The sequence below is a fragment of the Balaenoptera borealis genome (genome assembly GCF_965194805.1).
Source record: "Balaenoptera borealis genome assembly, chromosome: 19".
NCBI lineage: Eukaryota > Metazoa > Chordata > Mammalia > Artiodactyla > Balaenopteridae > Balaenoptera > Balaenoptera borealis.
In genome coordinates this window covers 66110512-66133191 of record NC_138878.1, presented here as the reverse complement: position 1 = coordinate 66133191, position 22680 = coordinate 66110512, and the positions used below count along the sequence as shown (strand labels likewise).

Sequence of the window (22680 nt, the reverse complement as noted above, 5' to 3'; positions counted from 1 at the left end):
AACTCAGTTCTGACACTATCCCACAGGTTAAGGACTCAGTCCTACAAGACTGCCACATTTTACCCCCCACCCCCACTTCAGATTCCAATCACAAGCCCAGGTTGTTAACCTGTGCTTCTGGCCAACTGGCTATAAATCAGAGGTTCCCAAGAACCCCCTCCTCGGGTTGAATTAATTTGTTAGAGCAGCTCACAGAACTCAGAAAAACGTTTTGCTTACTAGATCACTGGTTTATTACAGGATGTAACTCAGGAACAGCCAGATGGAAGAAGCACAGGCACAGGGCAAGGTGTGGCGAGAGGGCACAGAGCTTCCATGCCCTATCCAGAAAGTGTTCCTCTCCCCAATCTCCACGTGTTCACCAACCCCACAGGCTAACTATAGATTGAGACTAGGCTGGGACCGGGTGGCCTGACCCCTACTTCAAGGTCACTCCCTCCAGTCCCATTTCCACCTGGCCCTCTGGCCACACAGAAATCCCCCCAGATTGCCCCCAGCCCTCTCCTCCCTCTTAGCCCTGACATGGGCTCTCCCCTCTGCCTGTGATGACGTCCCAATGCAGTTCTTCACTTGACCAAACCCTGCTCTTGTACGAAGACTCAGCCCCAATGTCACCTCCCACTAAGGGACAGGTGCTTCCTCGGTGCTCTCACCGTGGCAGCCCACTTCATGTCACTCTGCGGTTACCTTCCCAGTCTGCCTCCTCACCACAGTGTAAGCTTGGCCAGGGCTGGAAGAGGCTGTTTGCCCTTGGAGTCCCCGGTGCTGGTTGAGCCTGTGGTCCTGCCTGCAGGAAGCCATAGGTGTTGGGTAAACACCTGCAGGCGGGCAGGGAATTGCTTCAAGATGGTGAACGAACACGGCTTCAGTTCTTGAACCACACGAGGAGAGGAAAGCATGGAGCAGAGAGACTGATGTCCACTGAGCAGCAAAAATAGTGAGAAACTCCTGGGAAGATTGAAGGGGGTTGTGAGCTGGTGGTGGAGGGGTAGACAGGGTTGGCAGCTGGAGCGGGTTAGAAAGAGGATAGCCACGGAGTCTGTAAAAAGAGAGTGTGGCCCCTCCTGGGGGCAGGCCCCACAGAACTGAAAACGTACAATGTTTTCATACATACAACTGAAAACATACAATTCAAGCAACATTATTTTTAACAGCCAAAAAGGTGGAAACCCAAATGTCCATCAGCTGGTGAATGGAGAAACAAATTGTCATCTATCCATTGAGTGGAATATTATTCAGCCACGAAAAGGAATGGAATATGGACGTTGGATGATTATCATTGTGTTCATCAATGGTAACATGTATATATTTTGGGGATGTTGACAGTGGGGGAGGTTATGCATGATGGGGGCAGAGGGTGTATGGGAAATCCCTGTGCCTTCTGCTGTTTTGCCGTGAACCTAAAAGTGCTGGTGAAAATAACTATGTCATGGGCCAGCAAACGTTTCCTGTAAAGGTCCAGGTAGTAACTTAGATCAATCAGACCTGGGAGCAATGAAGGTGAGTGGACTCCAAATCCCATCAGGCCATGGGGTCATGACTTGATGAGCTGCAGTGACACAGAGAGTCCAAGTGCTCATGGGAGTTGTAGTTTAAGGGGGGGGCACGTCTATTTGGGGACAACAGATAATGAGGGACGAAGAGGTATTTTGATTTGGGGGAAGGAAGGGGTAAGCTATTTCTCAGAGACCTGGCGCGACTGGTGAGGAGTGGGGAGTTGGAAAGCCTCCCTGGATGGATCCTACTGATTCGTCTTGTTCCCTCCACCCAGCCCCGGACCCCGTCATCATCACCGCCTGCATCAGCGCCTCGGGAGGCCACGGAGTCATCCTTACCTAGCCCTGCCCCCCGGGAGGCTATGAGGCCTTTGAGTTGGAGGTGGGCGGCAGCGGGACTCCAGGACAGCTCCTCTCGTGGGAGAGGCGTGTGGGTGTCGGGGCTCAGGCCGGCTCAGTCCTACTCAGCCACCATCACGACCGTCTGGGATGGAATGAGGGCCCAGTCTGCCTCCGTGACCTGCCACACCGAGAGCACAGGTGAGCAGAGCCCCACGGGGACAGAGAGCTATTGATACAATGACATTCTCTCCAGACCCCTTCACGCCCTGTTGTTGAGTCTCACCAACCCATGGAGTCCTTTTTGTTTGTGTTTTATTTCCTGCTTTCTTTAAACAGCTCTACTGAGTTGTAATTCCTATAACATACAACAGCTCACCCATTGAAAGGGAACAGCTCACTGGCTTCTAGTATATTTGCAGTATTTGCAACCGTTATTACCATCAATTTTAGAATATTTTCATTAACCCATAAAGAAAAGTCATCTCCTTAAGCCATCACCCCCTAATTTCCCCAATCCCCCACCAACCAGCCATTGGCAATCTCTAACCTACTTCTGTCTCTATAGATTTGCCTCTTTTAGAGCTTTCCTAAAAATACAGTCACACAATATGTGGTCCTCTTTGACTGGCTTCTCTCACTTAGTATAATGTTTTTAAGGTTCATCCACTGTTCTAGTGTGTATCAGTGCTTCATTACTTTTTATTGCCAAAATAAGATTTCATTGTGTGGATAGACCACATTTTGTTTATCCATCTGTTTGATGGATCTGTTGGGCCATTTCTACTTTTTGGCTATTATGAGTAATGCTCTGAACATTCGTGTGCATGTTTCCATGTGGACGTATGTCTTCATTTTTCTTGGGTGTATACCCAGGAGTGGAATTGTTAGATCATATGGTAAGTCCGTGTTTAATCTTTTGAAGAACTGCCAAATTTTTTTCCAACACGGCCGCACCATTTTTCACCCACCAGTGGGGTATTTGAAGAAGTTTGAACCTCACACTCAGGAAATCTTTAATCATGTACCATTGACCGTGGTCATGGGCCTCCCTGGGCCCTGTCAGCCATTTCCTAGGAATGAAAGCCTCTTATGAGATGGGGTCTCTGATCTGGAGACACTGGAGTTTGGTGTACTGATAAATGGATGCTCTTCCAAACTGGGTTCAGTGGGTCCCACTGTCCAGGATTCTTTGGTTTAGCAAGAAGGGTCTCTGAGAACACAGGTCCTCTTGGATCCTGGACTGGATCACTCTTTCTGATGGGGAGGTGGGGGCTGCCCTGGGCATGGTAAGATGTCGAGCAGCCTCCCCGGCCTCCACCCACTAGAGGCCAGTGGTGCCACCATCGCAGCTGTAACAACCAGAAGTGTCTCCAGACATTGCCCAATGTCACCTGGAGGGCAAAATCGCCCTCTCTGAGAACGACTAGTCTAGGCCAAATTGGGGAAGAGTCACTCTCTAACAACCAGGTCTCCTGAGAAAGTGATGCCGTTGGATCAGGCTCCTTGGGAAGTGAGGACCTCAGGGGAAGAGGTTGGGTGGGAGGTAGGGCTCTATCCAGAAGCTTTCTCCTTTCCCTTCTCTGCCCTCGAATCTACCCTCTAGACCCTCTGATCACAGTCTGGGTGAGGACACAGGTAGGGGAGATGGGACAGCAGGAGAGCAGACCTAGGCTCTCACAGCCCTCCACGTCTCCGTCCCCCAGGGGCCATCGTCGGAGCCATAGTCGGTCCCCTTCTGTTTCTCATCCTGGTGGGCCTGATGGTTGTCTTCCTGAAGAGGAGGTGAGACTCGGCGCAGGGATCATCGGGGGCCAGGAGGGAGGGGGCCTGGGGAAAGATGGGGATCCGTGGTTCTGGCCTCACTCCCCAAGCCTTTCATCCCCGTGTCCTTTTCCCAGGCATAAGAAGAGTGAGAAGAAACCAGCACCCAGGGATCTGGTATTCAGGTGAGTGGGTTTGGGGAGCATCCAAAAGACTCACTGTCAGGTCAAATCCGGCTGGTCACTGTATAGGTCAGAGGGCAGGGCCAGGGAATCCACCCACACCAGCCTCAGATCCCCGCTGCGGCAGGGATCACAATACCTTCACTGCTGCCCACTCCCTAAGCAGCCTGGGCCGGTGGCTGTGGAGTCTCTTTCAGTCTCAGTTCTGGGACTTCCATTCATTTATCCAAAAAGACATTCACTGAACCCCTGTTAAGTGTGAGGCTCTGTTCTAGGTGCCGAGGAAACTGGCTGAAACAAAGATTCCTGCCCTTGTGGAGCTTACATTCTAGTACAAGCAGCCATTAATAAACAAAATGATTGGGACTTCCCTGGCGTTCCAGTTGTTAGGACTCCACGCTTCCACTGCAGGGGGCACGGGTTCCCAGGTCGGGGAACTAAGATCCTGCAAGCCGCGCAGTGCGGCCAAAACAAACAAACAAACAAAAAACAAAACCAAGATGATAAAGAATGTGATGCTTACTTGGAGACAAATAAAGCAAGAGGTGGAGGCAGGAAGGATGGAGGAATATTTTAAATAGAGTGTCCAGGAGAAGCCTTACTAAGATGACTGAGACGAAGTCATTTGAGGACAGACCTGAAGCAAGTGAGGGCAAGAGCCCTGTGCCCAGCTGGGGAAAAGGCATTCCAGGCAGAGGGACCAGCAAGTGCGATGGCCCCGAGGCAGGCACAGGCTTGGCGTGTTTGGAGAATGTAGTGTGTCCCTGAGGCTGAGCAGAGTGGATGAGGCGGGGCGGGGGCAGGGCGGCGGGTAGGAAATGAGGTCGGAGAGTTACCAGGTGGGATCAGATCAGGTTGGGCCTTGTAGGTGATAGTGGGGACTTTGGTTTTATCCTGAGATGGGAGTTTTTGGAGGTTTTCAATAGACCTGTGACACAGTCTCACATTTTTATGAAGCAAAGGCAAAAGTAGGGAAGCAAAGGAAGACGTCTGTATATAATCCAGATGTCTGTTATGTCTTGGAGCAGGAAATAGTTAGAGGGAATCAGATTCAAGATGCCGTTTGAGTGTTTGAAGAGCAGACCTGGTTAAAGAATGGATGTATGGTGTGGGATTCAGAGAGGGCTCAAGAGTGAACCCAAGGAATTTAGCCTGAGCCCCAGGGAGGCTGGAATGGCCGTTACTTGAGACGGAATGACTATGCGGGGTGCAGGTTTTGGGGAAAGTATCAGGAGCTCAGTGGTGGACGCACTGATTTTGGGATGCTTGTCAGACACGTGAGTGAAGACAGTGCTGAATGGGCTGTTGGACACAGAGTTCCGTGGTTCAGAAAAACGTTTGTGCAAATGTCTTCATCGCTCTGAGTCCCCTTTAGGTTGGGTCAATCATCATCAAATCTCTGTCAGAATGATCCCCAGGGATCAATAGAGGAGAGATAGGCCAGGGAGTTAAGGGATGTTGCGAGACCAGCTGAGACGGCCTGGGTGCAAAAGAAAGAGGTATAAACTGAGGGCATGGCCATCAGAGGCAGGGGCATGAGGGAGAGTAAATACGATGATGTCCAGTTTCTCCTTCGCCATAGAATCTGTCCTGGCCAGCGGCCCGCCCCACTCACCCTGTGACCTCTCCCCTCCTTACCCTGTGTCCATTATATGGCACCTGCAACAAATCACTGCGCCCATTGGATTCCAAGTCTGGCCCCACCTGTGTGCTGAGCATCTTGCCCTCCTCAACCTCAACGTGCGTGTTTGGATGTCCCAGCGATGACGCTCGAGGACACACAGGTGGAGATTCCAGGAGGCAGGTGGGAAAACAGCTCTGAAGCTCAGGAGGGGGAGAAGTAGGGACTGGCAACGGAGATTCAAAAATCACAGATGAATGGATGGAAAGCGAAGCTAAGGAAGTGGACAAACCCCATAAGAAGTGTGTGTCCAGTGAGAAAGGGGGGCTTGAGGATGGGCTCCCGGGGATGCCCACCTTTTAGGATGGGCAGAGGACCAGGGGCCCACCAAGGAGACGGAGAAGCAGGAGCCAGAGAGGCGGTGGTGGTGCAAAGCAGGAGAGGGTGTTCAGGAAGAGGGTGGATCCGGAAGAAAGGAAGGCGCGGCCAAAGGTGCTAAATGCTGCTGAGCACTCACGCGAAGGATGGACTGAGAGGTGGCCTTTGGAATTGGTGATAAGGAGGCAAATAAGATAGGGGACTTTGAAAAAAGTCCTTGTTCCCCTGTAGTCGTGGTGTAGACACCAGGCCGTGGTGAAGGGTGGGAAGGAAGCAGAGAAAACCGGTCAGTGTGAGAAGTTTGAATGTGAAGGTGTGTTTTCATAGGTCTTATTATTGTTTAGGTGTGATAAGGCCAAGGGATCCAGAGACAGACACCACTGAAAGATAGTTCATTACAATCACAGATCCCAAGAGAGGGATTACACGTTAACACCAAGCAAGGCCATGCAGAGAAGCACCAGGGTCAGCTGGGAGGTCGGGGAACACCTGAGGAAGAGGCTTTATTGTGGTTTCTGCCGGAAGAAGTGGGCAATCCAAGGCGAACGGGTTTCGTTGGAATCATTTCACTAGACTCTGATGCACAGGGCCCGTCCCCTGTTCCTGGCGGGGATTCCAGCAGATGGATCCCGAAAGGGGAGGTGGTGAGGGTGTGGATTTAATCAGCTTCTCAAGAAGGAGAACTGGGGAAATCCCTGGCGGTCCAGTGGTTAAGAGTCCAGGCTTTCACTGCTGGGCCCAGGTTCAATCCCTGGTCAGGGATCTCCCACAAGCCATGCAGCGTGGCCAAATAAATAAACAAAAGTGTAAAAAAAAAACCCAAAACCAAAAAAAAAAAAAACAATCACGCAAAAAAGAAGAAGGTAAACTGACGAACCTCCAACCAGGGTCTCAAAACTGAGTCAAGACTGTATACATAACATTGTATATATAACACTATACTACAAGGGGAAGAGAGACAAAGAGCTGGAGCTGGAGCCACAGGAGGTCAAAGGATTCTTTTTTTAATACAAAAGCGAGATTAGCATGTTTACACACAAAAGGGAAAGAGGAGAGGGGAGAGATACAGCAGAGAGGGAAGAACCATGGCTAGAGAGGGCCGCAGGGAACTGGGGCCCAGAGAAGGGCAGTGGTCCTAAGCGGGAGAAGAAATACCCTTTCCTTTTTTTGAGTCAAAACAAATTTTGATTGTGGTAAAAAACAAACAACCTCCAAATAACAAATTTAGCACCTCAACCATTTTTAAGTGTGCAGTTCAGTGGTATTAAGTCCATTCACATTGTTGTGCAACCATCACCACCATCCATCCATAGAACTCTTTTTTTTTTTAACTTTATTTATTTATTTATTTAGGTCACGCCACGTGGCTTGTGGGATCTTAGTTCCCCGACCAGAGATTGAACCCGCACCCTCGGCAGTGAAATCGCAGAGTCCTAACCACTGGACCGTCAGGAGATTCCCCGTAGAACTCTTTTCATCTTGCAAAACTGAAACTCTGTACACATTAAACACTAACTCCCCATCTCCCCCATCTCCCAGCCCCTGGAAACCACCCTTCGACTTTCTGGTTGTATGAATTTGATGACTCTAGGTGCCTCATATAGGTGGAATCGTATTTGTCCTCTTATTTGTCCTCTTGTGACTGACTCATTGCACTCAGCATAATGCCCCCCAGGTTCATCCACGTTGTTGTATGTGTCAGAATTTCCTTCCTTCCTGAGGAAGAATAATATTCCATTGTATGGTTAGACCAAATCTTCTTCATCCATTCATCTATCAATGGACACTTGGTTTGCTTCCACTTTTTAGCTACTGTGAATAATGCTGCTATGAACATGGGTGTACAAATATCTGAGACCCTGCTTTCAATGCTTTTGGATATATACCTACAAATGCAATTGATGAATCAGAAACAAAATCACTAACTTGAAAAGATATCTGCACTCCCATGTTCGTAGTAGCATTACCCACAATAGCCAAGATATGGAAACAACCTAAGTGTCTGTCAATGGATGAATGAATAAAGAAGGTGTAATATAGGGCTTCCCTGGTGGCGCAGTGGTTAAGAATCCGCCTGCCAATGCAGGGGACATGGGTTCGAGCCCTGGTCCAGGAAGATCCCACATGCCACGGAGCAACTAAGCCTGTGCACCACAACTACTGAAGCCCGTGTGCCTAGAGCCTGTGCTCCACAGCAAGAGAAGCCATCACAATGAGAAGCCCTCGCACCACAATGAAGAGTAGCCTCTGCTCACTGCAACTAGAGAAAGCCCATGCACAGCAACAAAAGACCCAACGCAGCCGAAATTAATTAATTAATTAATTAAAATAAAGAAGGTGTAATATACATATAGAATGGAATATTATTCAGCCGTAAAAAAGAATGAAGTGGGCTTCCCTGGTGGCGCAATGGTTGAGAATCTGCCTGCCAATGCAGGGGACATGGGTTCGAGCCCTGGTCTGGGAAGATCCCACATGCCACGGAGCAACTAAGCCCGTGAGCCACAACTACTGAGCCTGCGCGTCTGGAGCCTGTGCTCCGCAACAAGAGAGGCCGCGATAGTGAGAGGCCCGTGCACCGCGATGAAGAGTGGCCCCCGCTTGCCACAACTAGAGAAAGCCCTCGCACAGAAACGAAGACCCAACACAGCCAAAAAAAATATAAATAAATAAATAAATTTTTTAAAAAAAGTAACATTTAAAAAAAATAATAAAGATGTTATGATGATCCATGTACAAATCTTTAAAAAAAAAAATGAAGTAATGCCATTTGTGGCAACATGGATGGACCTTGAGGGCATTATGCTAAGTGAGATAAGTCAGACAGAGAAAGACAAATACGGTATGAGATATCACTTATACAGTAAGTCCCTTACACACAAATGAGTTCCGTTCCAAGACTGCATTCATAAGTCCAACAAAGTTAGCCTAGGTACCCAACTAACACAGTTGGCTATACAGTACTGTACTGTAATAGGTTTATGATACTTTTCACACAAATAATACATAAAAACAAGCAAACACAAAAAATAAAACATTTTTAATCTTACTGTACAGTACCTTGAAGAGTACAGTAGTACAGTATAACAGCTGGCATACAGGGGCTGGCATCGAGTGAACAGGCAAAAAGAGTTACTGACTGGAGGAGGGAGAGGAGGTGGGAGATGGCAGAGCTGAAGGATCCTTAGCCATAGGAGACAGAGGGCAAGCTGCAATTTCACTCACGCCTTATGTGATTGGACATGCGAACACACATTCGCGTCTTTGAAAGTTCGCAACTTGAAGGTTCGTATGTAGGGGACTTACTGTGTGTGGACTCTAAAAAAAACTCGAGGGAATTCCCTGGGGGTCCAGTGTTTAGGATTCGGTGCTTTCACTGCCAGGGGCCCGGATTCGATCCCTGGTCGGGGAACTAAGATCCCACAAACTGTGCGGCGTGGCCAAAATTTAAAAATTTAAAAATCCTCAGACTTGTAGATACACAGAACAGACTGGTGGTTACCAGAGGCAGAGGGTGAAATGGGTGAAGATGATCAAAGGTACAAACTTCCAGTTATAAATAAGTCCTGGGGAGGTAAAAAAAGAAAACAAAATCCTTTTCTTTTATCCCAAGCGCGCAAGGTTAAAGGAGGTTTATGTGCCCTTCTTCCCCCACAGCGTCCCAGGGGACATCCTGGCTGAAGACTTGGCCGACCACGTCAGGAAACACGAGAAGGGCAGCGGCTGTGGCTTTGCTGAGGAGTACCAGGTCGGGTGAGAACACAGGGGGCCAAGCCGAGCCCCACGTGCCCACCGAGACCTTTCCACCCCTTTGGGATTGAACAGAAGCAGGGATACATACTTGGTTGGCTCATACAGAAATTCTCAGCCATGATTATCCACCTTTTTGACTCACTGAACTCTTACTGTAGTGTTGGTTGGATGGGTTAGTCCTAAAGCAGCACCTTGGTTTTCCCCTGACCCCTCCTCTCTCACCTACCTCACCAGTCCCCATCCTCCTGCCCATCCTCCCAAATGCCCCCCTGGGGATGGTGCACACACTCATCCTATTTCTTTATTTCTTTTTTTAAAAATAAATTTATTTATTTATTTATTTTGGGCTGCGTTGGGTCTTTGTTGCTGCGCACAGGCTTTTTCCAGTTATGGCTCGTGGGCTTAGTTGCTCCGTGGCACGTGGGATCTTCCCAAACCAGGGCTCGAACCCGTGTCCCCTGCATTGGCAGACAGATTCTTAACCACTGCACCACCAGGGAAGTCCTACTCATCCTATTTCTGTAGGTGCTACAGAATTCCAGGGTGTAAGGGGTGAGTGGGGTGGCACTTAGGAAGGCAGAGGGAGCAACGTGGGTATCCCTGGGGCGGGGCAGAGAAAATCCAGCACCTGTGCACCCTCCCCTCACTTCGCCCCCAGCAACTGGCCCTGGAGGACCACAGCCAGTCCCAGACGGTGGCCTCAGCTCCGGAGAACAGCGCCAAGAACCCTTACAGAAACGTGCTGCCCTGTGAGTCATGAGCCTCTGCTGACTTTGTTCTCAGCCGTGACTTTGTCAACACCCTAGGCCTGACCCCTGTCCCTTATTCCCCGTGAGGGACAAAGCTCTTGCCCCCGTGAGCTGAGAAACCCCAGGCCGGCTCCTCCCGCCCGAGGTCCCTCAGCCCCTCTCCCAGCTCCCCTTGTCTGTGTGCAGCGTGACGTGTCGGCGTGACCTCTATCCCTGGGTCTCCCGCCCTGCCCCCTGCATCGCTAATGCCGGCCTCTTCCCCTAGATGACTGGTCCCGTGTGCCCCTGACACCCCTCCCTGGGGAGCCGGGCTCCGAGTACATCAACGCCAGCTGCATCCCTGTAAGGCTGCGGCTGGGAGCCGGGAGGATGCTGAATGAGCGTCGGAAGACGAGGGCCAGGTGAGGCGGGACGTGACCTACCTGTTTCCTCACCCAGGGTCTCTGGAGCCTCCGGGAGTTCCTTGCAGCCCAGGGCCCCCTTCCCCACACTGTGGGCGACTTCTGGCGCCTGGTGTAGGGACAGCGGAGCCCCACACTTCTCATGCTGACCAACTGCGTGGAGTCTGCCCGGGTGAGAGGACACCTGGGTCCTGGGTGCTGACCCCTGAGCTCCAGCCCGTGACCCTGCCCCAGACACTGATCCCAGGGTAGCCCTTGACCTAGACCTCACTGATTCCCTCCACCACAGCCCCAACCTTCCTGTCTCCCCCAGTCCGCCCATTTGTCCACCTACGGGGTGAAGCTGATCTCAAGGACCTTGGGAGAGAAGAGTCCTCCCGGCTGGGATGAATCTACACCTGGCTGCCCGTGGGTCCTGCCTTGTCACCAGAGCAGGGGGGGATTCCCCGGCACTGAATACAAGAGCCACCCTGCGGAGGGGCACCAGGGAAGGTGCCCTGGGGCCTCCTGTACTCTGACCCGCCCCAGTCTTCCCCCAGGTGAAGTGTGAGTATTACTGGCCTCTAGACGCCCAGCCCTGCACCCATGGGCACCTACAAGTGACCCTGGTGGGTGAGGAGGTGGTGGAGAACTGGACAGTACGAAACCTGAAGCTCCGGCACGTAAGCCCCCACCCCACCCCGTCAGCCCCACCTTGACCCTCAATTCCTCCCCTGTGTTATTCCAGGCAGTGCCCTCCCCAGAGCTCCCCGTGAAGTCTAAGCTTCCGCCACTCCCGCAAGGGACCACCATGTGCCCCAGGGATGTCCCCACCGGTCAGAAACCAGCCCCCGGGTCCTGAGCTCCCCCCAACTCCCCTCCCTCTAGATGCAAGAGCAGAAGACTTTATCTGTGCGTCAGGTCCACTACGTGACCTGGCCAGACCACGGTGTCCCCCACTCCCCAGACCCCTTGCTGGCCTTCTGGAAGATGCTCCGGCAGTGGCTGGACCAGACCGTGGGGGGAGGTCCCCCCATTGTGCACTGCAGGTGAGGACCAGCCAGAGCCCTCTGCCTGTGAGGAAACCGCCCCCTTGGGGCTCAGAAACCAGGGTTCTCTGGGTCCTTAGGAACTTCTAGAGGAGGTGGAGGAGATGGGGAGGGGACGGAGAAGATGGAGGCAGAAGGTGAAGGGGCGGTGATGCAGGTCGAGAATGATGATACAGGTGAAGAGATGGGAAAGAAAGAAAAAGAGGTAAAGGAGGAGGCATGCGTGGGGAGAAGGAGGGAGGAGGGGTGAAGAGCAGGAGGGAGAGGCAGCCAAAGGTTTTAAGAAACATTTAAAACAGCTCCTTGGGGGAATTCCCTGGTGGTCCAGTGTCTAGGACGCAGCACCTTCGCTGTCGAGGGCCCAGATCCCACGAGCTTCACAGCGCGGCCAAAAAAAAATTGTTTTTAATAAAAAATAAAATAAAATGGTCATTTTCATGTTTAAAAAATTTTTTTAAATGACAAGCTTGGGAGCTCATCTTCCAGTGTGTGAACCCTAGCTCTGTCACTTACTAGCTGAGTGGCCTGGGACAATCGACTTCACCTCACTCAGCCTCCATTGCCCCATATGTAAAATGGGCACGCTCAACTAATGGTTCCTACCTCTTAGGAGTGGGAGGAGTGAAAAAAGCGCATAAGGCACCTGGAACAGGGCCTAGCAGATAGATAGAACACAGAGCATAGTCATTTGTTATTACTTCCTACTTAATTAAGTAACCCCCACTTAACACTGTAGCCTCCAGAATAGTCTCACTGAACACCCTGACCCCTGGGTGCTCCAAACACAGATCCCTCCTGTCAGCTGAGACTCCCCCCTCCCGTGGTCTGACCCGTCTTGTCTCTGCCTAGCGCTGGCGTGGGCCGCACGAGCACCCTCATTGCCCTGGATGTCCTGCTGCGGCAGCTGGAGTGTGAGGGCCTCATGGGGCCCTTCAGCCACGTGATGGAGATGTGAGAAAGCCGGCCACATATGGTGCAGACTGAGGTGATGGGGACCCTCCGGCACAGGGTGGGGTGGGGCCCCAGAGGAAAGCAGGCCAAGGCTCAGTAGCGCACCCTCACCTGCCCGCGCTCTGTCCCCAGGCCCAGTATGTGTTCCTGCACCAGTGCATCCTTAGGTTTCTGCAACAGTCATCCCCAGTGCCCGCTGAGAAGGGGCCCACCTATGAGAACCTGCTTTTTGAGAATGTAGCTCCTACAGAGGCCTAAGTTGTGGGAGGGCTGAGACCCCAGCCCATGTAGACTCAAATTCTGCATCCCTACTTCAGCCCAGATACCTGGACCCCTGGGACAGCAGAGGGCTGGGGTCCCACACTCCTGGGCCCTGCAGGAAGAGGGGGCTGGCAGCCTAAACTCCTGCTTTCCGGAGGGGGAGAGAGGTCAGGTGGGAGCCCAGATCCTGGATTTCCAGTTCCTTGAAGAAGGAGAGGGATGGGATCTAGGATTTCCTTGTTGTTTTTTGAGGGAGGAAGAGGCTGCAGGGTCTCAAGGAAACAAGCTGAATTCTGAGGAAGAGAGAAGTAATGAGGGTCCAGAATTCTGGCCACCCAAGGAGCAAGGGCAGGCCAGGCACGATCCTGCCCATATTTTACTCCAGAAACTAAATCATCAGTCTTCGAGGATCTGAGGTTTCCCTGCACCCCACTGCCTGTACATATTTTTTCTTTTATCCCATAATTTATTAAATCACTATTCTCCCCAGAGACACTTGCCCCATTGGATTTCTGGGTCTGGAAATAATATTGGGATGGGTTCCTGATGTTTAGGTACTGAGGCCAACGTCCTAGGGAGGAAACTAGAGGGACTCACAACTTGCACCTGAAAAATGTAGGTTTGGACATTTGAGTCTCTCCGAGAAGCCTGCAGGTCTAGGGTCTGGGCAGTGTGGACTCACTTCTCTGGAGCTAGGAGCATGGGGGCTTGCCTTCTGGGCCCGGCCTTAGGGGAACTTAGAGGGTGGAGTGAAGTCTGTATCGGATTTGCTGGAGAATTTCACGCTTAGTCTCCCGTCTGGATATCTGAATAGCCGGGTCTCCGGAGAGGGTCTTCTGGGTCCTAGAACCCGATATCCTGGAGCCCGGTTCTATGGACAGTCCCGGGGGCTGGGGTGGGGAGAAGGGGTCTGGATGCCAGGTGGCTGAACTAGAAAGCAGAAAATCCTTGGGACCAGGATAGATAGATATCCGTGGGCGCCCTGGTGCTTCCAGGCTGGGGCGGGACGAGGGCCGGGGCGGGGTTCTCCACCTTCCAAACACGCACGCGCACACACACATACACACTCCCACACACAGGCTTTCTCTCACACACATATACACGCTCACACACACGCACACGGGCACATACACACCCCGCGCCGGCTCCGTTCGGCCGAGCCCCCGCCCCACAGCGCTCCGCGATCAGCACCCAGGACAGCGCCAGCCACACGCGTGCGGGGGCGGGGTCCGGGCGGGGCCGGCGCCTCGGTGTCTCTCGGGAGGGTCCTGTCTAGCCACCGAGCAGGTAGGAGCCGCTGGAACCCCCTCCCTAAGCCCCATCCTCATTCCCATCCCTAGAGAGATGGTGTGTGTGTGTGTGTGTGTGTGTGTGTCTGTGCGTGTGTGTGTGGTGGCGGGGACACTGGGAGAGACCAGCAGAAGGAGTGGGAGGGCTGGAGCCTGAAACGGGGAGAATGGGATTTAGAGACAGGTGTGGAGACAAAGAGCCAGAGGGAAGGGAGGAGCAGGCAGTGGAAGAGGGTGCAAGACCCCGGTAGACTGAGATCAGACAACAGGCAGAGGCCAGACAACCCAGACGGAGGAGCGGCGAGAAGCCGACGGGGAGACGGACCTCGATGTGGGGTCGAGAGAGGAATGGAGGCCGAGGCGGTCACGAGGACAGGTGTGAAGAGAGAGCTCAGGGTGCGCGGAAGAGACAAACAAGCTGAAAAGGATGTGAGGGCCCAGCCAAGGCAGCAGGGCAGCCGCCCGCCCCCCACATTCCCCGCAAGAGTGGGAGAGGGAGGGCAGCCTGAGTCTTCACTCCCAGGGCCAGATGTGGAGGGAGGAGCCAGCTGTGGGCGCGTGGACAGACGGACAGGCAAGACTGCGTCCTCCCCACCTTCGCTTGTCACGGGTATCCGGGTCTGAGGTCCCAGGTGGGACGGGGAACCGAACCAGCTTGCGCCTCTGGGACTCGGCTTCTTTGCGTCAGCCCCGCCCGTTGTCCTGGCAACAGGCCGTTGCCGGGGCAACCAGCGCTACCTTCACCCCGCCCTCGCGGAGCCAGCCGTTGCTCTGGGCAAACCGGTGCGCTGGTTCCCACGCCTGCCCTCGCCCACTTCCGGTTCAGGCCCCGGGGAAGGGCAAGGAAAGGACAGAAGTCAGCGGGATTGGATTCCTGGCGGCCTTGGAGGGAGGGGGCGTCCCTTGGGATGAGACTTGGTCCTGGAATCCACCCCAAACCCTCGCCCTCCGTCGCAGGAAGGCTGAAACAACAACCCCCAGCATGCCTCGCGGCGGTTGGCAGGTTCCCATACGGGACCATACGGCCCAGGGTGCCGATGGGAGTTGGAGTTCTTTGTTGTTCGGATGGCTCAACGGATGCACGGGGTGGGTGTGGGGGGACTAGAGCGTTTGGGTGCCTCCGCAGAAAGAACAGTAAGACCCCGCCGCCATGTTCCCGGAGCCCCCAACACCGGGGCCTCCAGCGACCGACACGCCTCCTGACTCGAGTCGCATCAGCCACGGCCCTGGTGAGCGAAACCCGGGGTGGAGCGGAAGGAAAGCCAGGCTAGGATTCCCAGGGGTGGGGTTCGAACGGGTGTATTCAGGCCGGCGGGCTGGAAAGTACGGGTGAGATTATAGTCGGCATCCTGGATTGGAATCTAAATGAAATGAAAAAGGGACAGGTTTGCAAGAAAATCAGGAACCAAATCAAGGGGTGTGGAATGGAATGGAACCGTGGATTGGTGAATTGGAAGGTCCACCTCTCCCTTCTTTTAAAGAGGAAGACTGAGGCCCAGGGAGGGGTTAAGCCTTCTAAAACACAGCAGTTGAGCAGAAAGATTAGAACGGGGGTAGAAGAGGAGGTGGAACTAATCCTAATAGGCAAGAAAATCTAGATGGTGTCAGCCTGCCTTAGGTCTTCAAATAGTTTTATATGTGAGACCAGTTGGAAGGAAAACATGGGAATAAAATGGAATGGAAATGGCTGGAGGAAAAACAAGGCCAGAATTTCAGCTGACGCGTGTCATACAGAATGAATCAGCCTGCTTGTCTCTCAGGGCCTCAATGTTTGCTGTTTCCATGTCCTCTGCAGTGCCCCCCTGGGCTCTGGCCACCATCGTGCTGGTCTCAGGCCTCCTCGTCTTCAGCTGCTGTTTCTGTCTCTACCGGAAGCGTTGTCGGAGGCGGATGGGCAAGAAGAGCCAGGCTCAAGCCCAGGTCCACCTTCAGGAAGTGAAGGAGCTGGGCCGGAGTTACATAGACAAGGTGTGGCCTGGCCCAGCCCCTCAGCCCTGCTCCTTCCTGCACCCTTACTCCTCTCAACGGCCCAGCAGCCTCAGTCCCTGCTCCATCCCTCCTACACCCGCTGTATTTGCTCATCTCCCCTGTGTGTCTAGCCCTAAACTGGACCTGGGGACCTGGAGATAGACCAGACATTCACAAGAACCTCCAGTCTGATGGGGAAGTCAGATGCTCATATAGACATTCAAAATACAGGGTGGTATGTGCCACATTAGAGGCAGTACAGGGCATATGGGAGCGCAGAGAAACCACCTGACAGCCTAGGGGGTCTGAGAAGGCTTCCTGGAGGAGGTGACTTCTGTGTTGTGACCCAAAGGAACTCAGAATTAACTGAGAGCAGAGAGAAGGACATTCTACCTCAAAGGAGGAGCATGTATTGAGGCCTGGAATCCTGATCCTGAGGGATATTTGGAGAACAAAGAGTCATTCTTCACAATAGCTGGGGTATAGCATACAGATATCCTGTGCTCTAGGGTGAGGTTTCTGGAGAGCTCAGCAGTACCCATGTAATGAAGGTGATTAGGAACCACAGAAGTTTTGAGTGGGAGAGGCACAAGGGCACATGGGCTTTAGGATGAATCCCCTGGAACCCTTGTGGAGGACACGTCTGGGGCAAGGAGACAAGGGAGGGGGCTGTATGGCAGCCTTGAGAGGTTGAAGCAAACGCGAGTTGGAAGACGTCGCTGGCGTGGAAAGCTACAGGTGCAAGTATCTGAGCACTGGGCCTCTGAATGCAGAGTGGAATGAGGCTCTCCTGGGAGCCAGAGTCCTAGGTTTCCAGCCCAGAGCAACCGGCTCTGTGACCTTGGGAAATTCACTGTCTGTCTCTGAGCCTCAAGTTTGTGGACCATAGCTAGTATTTCCTTACCTCCCTTTTCAACAAATAGCTGTTATAATTATTACCCTTAAGGGGTGTCCTGTAGGGCCCTGGTATCCAGTCTCCATCCCTCTCCCCTAAGCCAGTGACTCCAAAGACCCATCGGCATCAGAATCAGTTCAGGTACTTGTTGAAATGCAAATTCTGGATCTTGTGCCAGACCTACTGAATCAGAATCTCTGAAGTGAAGGCATTTTACCACACTACTCAGGGGAATTCTGATTCACATTGCATTTTGAAAATCGGTGGCTTACTTTAAGAAGTTTTCTGACTTTGTTGTTCTAGTTTAGACTGGCAAATACGTACTAAATATGCCATTTTTCCTCCATATTTTCTGTCCAAGATCACTAATCAATGTGGCAATTTGGACAATCACCCTAATACATCCATTAATGTGTGAACTAAAATCTGCATCCATCCTGTAGGCAATGAGACACTGTCAGTGCTTGTTTTTCTAGTCTAGGCATGACAAACACACTGCATGCGTGTCACCACGTCTATGCCCCACCGGTAGCAGCCATCACTAATAAAACACTGACAAACCGTACCACACTGTGTTGCCATGGCTAGTCCCACCTGTGGCAGACATCACTAATCAAACACCGACTCTGCTTAGCGTGCAAGTGTTCAGGTATAGCTGGAGGGATCTGTGAGTCTCCTTTGGCTTCTGCGCCTGGTGGATATCACTATCAGGGGAAGAGTTCACCTGCCCTTGCCCCTGGCTCCCTAAGGTGCAGCCAGAAGTGGAGGAGCTGGAGCCGACACCATCTGGGCCAGGGCAGCAGGTGGCAGAGAAGCATGAACTAGGACGACTACAGTACTCACTGGATTATGATTTCCAGAGTGGCCAGGTGGGTGTGGAGGAGGGGAGATGCTTTGGAGGGGAGGGTCCCAGGGGTTCCAGCCCCTTCTTGGAGGAGGCTCTGGAAGGGAAGCTAAGACTAGGGTCCCCTTATCACTGTACAGCTGCTGGTGGGCATCGTGCAAGCTGAGGGATTGGCAGCCTTGGACCTCGGTGGCTCCTCTGACCCCTACGTGCGGGTTTACCTGCTGCCAGACAAACGGAGGCGGCACGAGACCAGGGTGCATCGGCAGACGCTGAACCCACACTTTGGGGAGAACTTTGCCTTCAAGGTGAGCTCGTGGCCTCAGTGCTTTATGCCCGGCAGCCTGTCCCCAGTCTCTGGGACACTAGGGACCGGTATCTTCAGCTTTTACTGGTGGCAGCTACCAGCTCTGGGGACTATTCCACTGGACCCTGCGTTGTCCCTTTGGGGGACACTACTGGCCCCTGGACTGCTTCGTTGGTCCTTGGGCTGTCCCATTTGGGGTCCATTGACACCCCCCTAACTGTTCCTTGGGACCCTTGCTGCCCCCGCTCATCGCCTTCCACCTGGATGTGCTGTGTCCCACTTCCTACTCTCACCGTGTGCTTTCTTTGCGTCCCCCTTCCCCCAGGTCCCCTACGTGGAGCTGGGGGGCAGGGTACTGGTCATGGCAGTATACGACTTCGACCGCTTCTCCCGCAACGACGCCATTGGGGAGGTGCGGGTCCCCATGAGCTCCGTGGACTTGGGGCGGCCAGTGCTGGCCTGGCGGGAGCTGCAGGCGGCTCCTCGGGAGGAGGTGAGCACGCGTGGCCGCGCCCCCACATATGGCCCCGCCCACCTCAACCCCGGGCCAATCAGATCACAGGCCTCCGCGATCCTCCGGGCTCCAGCGCTTCCACCTGCTGCAGAAGAGTAGCTCCCAGGTCTATCCTGGTGGATCAACGCCTCCCCTCGGCAGTCCCCCTCGGATTGTACCACCTGGGTCTTAACTCTGGACCATACCATTTCAACACGAGGGGGAGGGAAGAAAAATCGCAGAGGGGTTGGATGCGGAGCCCCGGTTCCGGTGATGGGTCCCTCTCCATCTTTTAGCAGGAGAAACTAGGTGACATCTGCTTCTCCCTCCGCTATGTCCCCACGGCTGGGAAGCTCACCGTCATCGTCCTGGAGGCTAAAAACCTGAAGAAGATGGATGTAGCAGGGCTGTCAGGTGTGTGGGAAGCAAGCACATGGTGGTGGTGAAGGGCGGGGGAGGTGCTCTGGCTAAGGTTCTGGCAGTGTCTGGGCCCCGAGGGTCTCATGGGGAGAGGGAGGTCCAGGCTGTCATGGAGGATTTAGATTCTATTTGGGGACAGAGAAAGGGAGACCTGAGGGGTCCATGGGCTGTCTCCATGTTGTTCCAAAGAAGAGTCTCATGCATTCCCCTCAATCTGATCCCTTTGGACTCACCAGAGTGGTGGGGTTATAAGATTCCTCCTCCCTCTCCCCAGATCCGTATGTCAAGGTCCACCTGCTGCAGGGCGGCAAAAAGGTGCGGAAGAAGAAAACGACCATCAAGAAGAATACTCTGAACCCCTATTACAACGAGGCCTTCAGCTTCGAGGTGCCCTGTGACCAGGTCCAGGTGAGCTCAGACCTGCCCATAGCCCCTGCCAGAGCAGCCCTTACCCCGGAGTCCCAGGCCCTTAGAAACCCCCGTTGCTAAGGGAAGGGAGACTCCTTAGCAACCCTTAGAAGCCAGGTCTTGGGGGTCTGATTGTGATCTCAATCTCAGTTTCTCCCATGAGGACCAGGAAGCCCCGCCCCCAAGCAAGACCAGGGTGCCCGTTGCCCTCAGGAGCTCTGGTTACTGAGAAAAAGAGACTTCCCCACAACCCTAAGGCCCGGCCCCTCCACCCATTTCAAAGTCTTGAAGATTTGCCCCCTTAGGAAGCAGACCCTAAGGAGCCTCCTAACAACCCCTGAGCAACGGGGATCCTGCGAGTTTATCTCCTTTGAAATCTGATCGCAGGAAGACTCCAGAGCATCCCTGTGACCAACCGCAGGGCGCTCCGCCCCCCCCCCCGCCCCTCACCCCCCCGTCCGAGCTCCAGATGAAGCCTTAGCCCGGCGGCCTAGGAAGGCCCCTCAGAATGAGGCTTGCGAGGGAGAGGGTCTCCTTAGCAATGATACCTGAGTCCCTCGCGTTACCTCCTTACCCCACTCTCTGTCTCTTCTTCCTCCCCTGCCCACCCCAGAAGGTTCAGGTGGAGCTGACTGTGCTAGACTACGACAAGCTGGGCAAGAACGAGGCCATCGGGAGGGTGGCCGTAGGGGCAGCGGCCGGGGGCGCTGGCCTGCGGCACTGGGCAGACATGCTGGCCAACCCCCGGCGGCCCATCGCCCAGTGGCACTCGCTGCGGCCCCCTGACCGAGTGAGGCCACCGCCAGCACCCTGATCCCCACCCTCAAGCCCCTGACCCCAGACTCCTGGCCAAAGCCACGTCCATGCCCACCTTTAAGCCTTCTCTGAACGCTAACACCCGCCCCCCACTCTACCCATTCCTGCCTTCTCCCCACCCCCACTATGCCAATCATGATAACCTGCCAGCTCCCCCAATATGGCACATGCCCAGAAGCCCCAGGGACCCCTGGAGGAGGGGAGCAGTCTGGGCTCCCGCCATCCCAGGGTCCCGCCCTCTGCTTTGACAATCAGTGATCCCAGCCTACTATCCCCTTGGCTCCCAGTACCCCTTTTCCTGCACAGTGTCACCCACTCCTGTCCCCGGTCTGATTCCTGCACCGCTCCTGGGACCAAATAAATACTCAGCAACTTTGCTGGCCTGGACCGGTGCTCCTTGATGGGGGTGGGTAGGGGTGAGGACTGGAAACCCAGGAGGGACCCTCCAGGGGTGGGACCACACAAGGGCAGGGATAGGGCTGCCTATCCTGGAAACACACACGGAAACTCACCCACCCACTCATCCATCCATCCTTTCACCCACTCACTCTCCCATTCACTCCCTCACTTATTCATTCACTCACCCCTCCAAACTTCAGCTTCCTCATCTGAAAAAAATCATGATAATACTAATACCTACTGTACATTTGCTGTGAGGAGTCAATGAGAATTCACTTAGTTATTCATGAATTTATCCACTCCCTCACCCATGATTTACATAGATTTTCATACCCATATTTCCCTCCCTCCCTTTCTTTCTTCCTTGCATCATCCATCCTTTCTATATTCCCTGAGGCCCTCTGTGTGCCAGCTTCTGTTGGATGCTGGGGACCCCCAAATAGATGCAAATCCAGACTTTACTCCCAAGCAACTTACTGTCATCAAGGAAACAAAGTAGATATGCAGCGTCTAGGAATGAAATCCCCAGAGAATGAGAGAAAGGGCAAGATTTCCTCAGGGAGACACAGTAGTTCCAGCTACACCTCATTCTTTTTTCAACAAATTCTTTCTCTCAGTCTGTGTCTAGGAAAGTTGATCATTTTATTGGCTTCTCCCCCATCTCATCCCAGTCAGGATTTCAGGTGATGGACAAAGGTCCATGGCATTTGGCAAGAGAGCTCTCTGAGCATCAGGTAAAGTGGAAAATGAGCCAACAAGTACTGCCATGTGCTAAGGAAAGGGGCAGAACTTACCCCTGAGCTTCCTGGTGGCCAATGGGAAAAGGGAAATCTGATCAGTTACCTAGGTTGTGAGGTCCATGAAATTTAAAAAATTTCTCCAAAGGAATGCAGTAATTTCTCATGTGTGAGTGAGTGGGGGGCATCTTTATAAAGACAGTACTATGTATATATTATTACTATTATTACTATTACTTTTGCTACTTTTGATAATAATCCTCACAGCAACCTCATGAAATAGACACGATCATTATTCCCAGTTGACAAATGAGGAAACTGTGCTTCAGGGAATTAACATGACCTGCTCAGGATCATACATCAAGGAAGTCCTTCTCTAAATCCTGGGATTGAATCTGTTCTGAGTTAGATGATGACATTGGGATCCCTGGGTCTATGTCTCCACAAGTAAGCAGACAAATGAGAAGTATAAAACCATTACAAGTGGCGACCAAACTGGGAAGGAAACTAGTAAGGGCTCAGATCATTTAAAAAGGGTTGTCAGGGGCAGCTTCTCTGAAGAAGTAGTGTTTAGGCTGTGATATGAATGACAAGAAGGCATGAGGCTTCCAAAGATGAAGGGGAAATACAATGGAATATGATCCAGTCACAAAAAGGAATGAAGTACTGATTCATGCTATAGCATAGATGAACCTTGAAAACACGATTTTAAGTGAAAGAAGCCAGACATAAAAGGCCACATATTGTATGATTCCAACTATATGAAATATCTAGAATAGGCAAATCCACAGAGAAAAAAAAAAGTAGACTAGTGGTTTTCAGGAACTAGGGAGAGGGATAAGTGGGGAGTGACTGATTAATGAGTATGGGGTCTCCTTATGGCGTGATGAGCAATTTCTGGAACTAGATAGTGGTGATGGTTGCACAATACTGTGAATGTACTAAACATCATTAATTGTAAGCTTTGTATTGTGTGTATTTTAACACACACACACACACACACACACAAAGATGAGGGGGAAGAAAATTCCATACAGAAGGAACCCCAAGTTCCTCGCAAAGGCCCTGGGGGCAAGAACAGGCTTGATGTATTCTCAAAAGAGCCAGGAGGCCAGTGCGGCTGGAGAGGAGCATCAGGGCGGATGTATGGGGGTGGGGGTGGGGACATGACTTAAGAGACA

The 22680-nt window shown here is 52.7% G+C and overlaps 2 protein-coding genes across 4 annotated transcripts; both read left to right on the top strand.

Annotated features, from left to right (window-relative positions):
* The first annotated feature begins 402 nt into the window (after nucleotides 1-402).
* PTPRH (protein tyrosine phosphatase receptor type H) lies at nucleotides 403-13414 on the top strand. Its single transcript, XM_082368206.1, is given in 16 exon segments — nucleotides 403-937; nucleotides 1155-1836; nucleotides 1840-1895; nucleotides 1897-2036; nucleotides 3542-3620; nucleotides 3737-3784; nucleotides 9438-9528; nucleotides 10192-10282; nucleotides 10548-10624; nucleotides 10721-10798; nucleotides 10802-10855; nucleotides 11223-11345; nucleotides 11551-11711; nucleotides 12561-12663; nucleotides 12667-12696; nucleotides 12795-13414. Coding segments are annotated over 15 exon segments (1359 nt in total). The 5' UTR covers nucleotides 403-937; nucleotides 1155-1734; the 3' UTR covers nucleotides 12921-13414.
* Nucleotides 12584-20739, top strand: SYT5 (synaptotagmin 5). Of its 3 annotated transcripts, none has more exons than XM_082368224.1 (9): nucleotides 12584-12720; nucleotides 15339-15441; nucleotides 16008-16180; nucleotides 17825-17944; nucleotides 18060-18227; nucleotides 18552-18719; nucleotides 19016-19133; nucleotides 19414-19547; nucleotides 20161-20739. In XM_082368224.1, the coding sequence occupies exons 2-9, from the start codon at nucleotides 15363-15365 to the stop codon at nucleotides 20359-20361; spliced, it is 1161 nt and encodes a 386-aa protein (XP_082224350.1). In that variant the 5' UTR covers nucleotides 12584-12720; nucleotides 15339-15362; the 3' UTR covers nucleotides 20362-20739. The 3 variants fall into 3 exon arrangements, with proteins under 3 accessions (XP_082224350.1, XP_082224349.1, XP_082224351.1); XM_082368223.1 differs by lacking the exon at nucleotides 12584-12720 and adding an exon at nucleotides 14030-14210; XM_082368225.1 differs by lacking the exon at nucleotides 12584-12720 and having other exon boundaries at nucleotides 15162-15441; nucleotides 19019-19133.
* Nucleotides 20740-22680: the final 1941 nt, after the last annotated feature.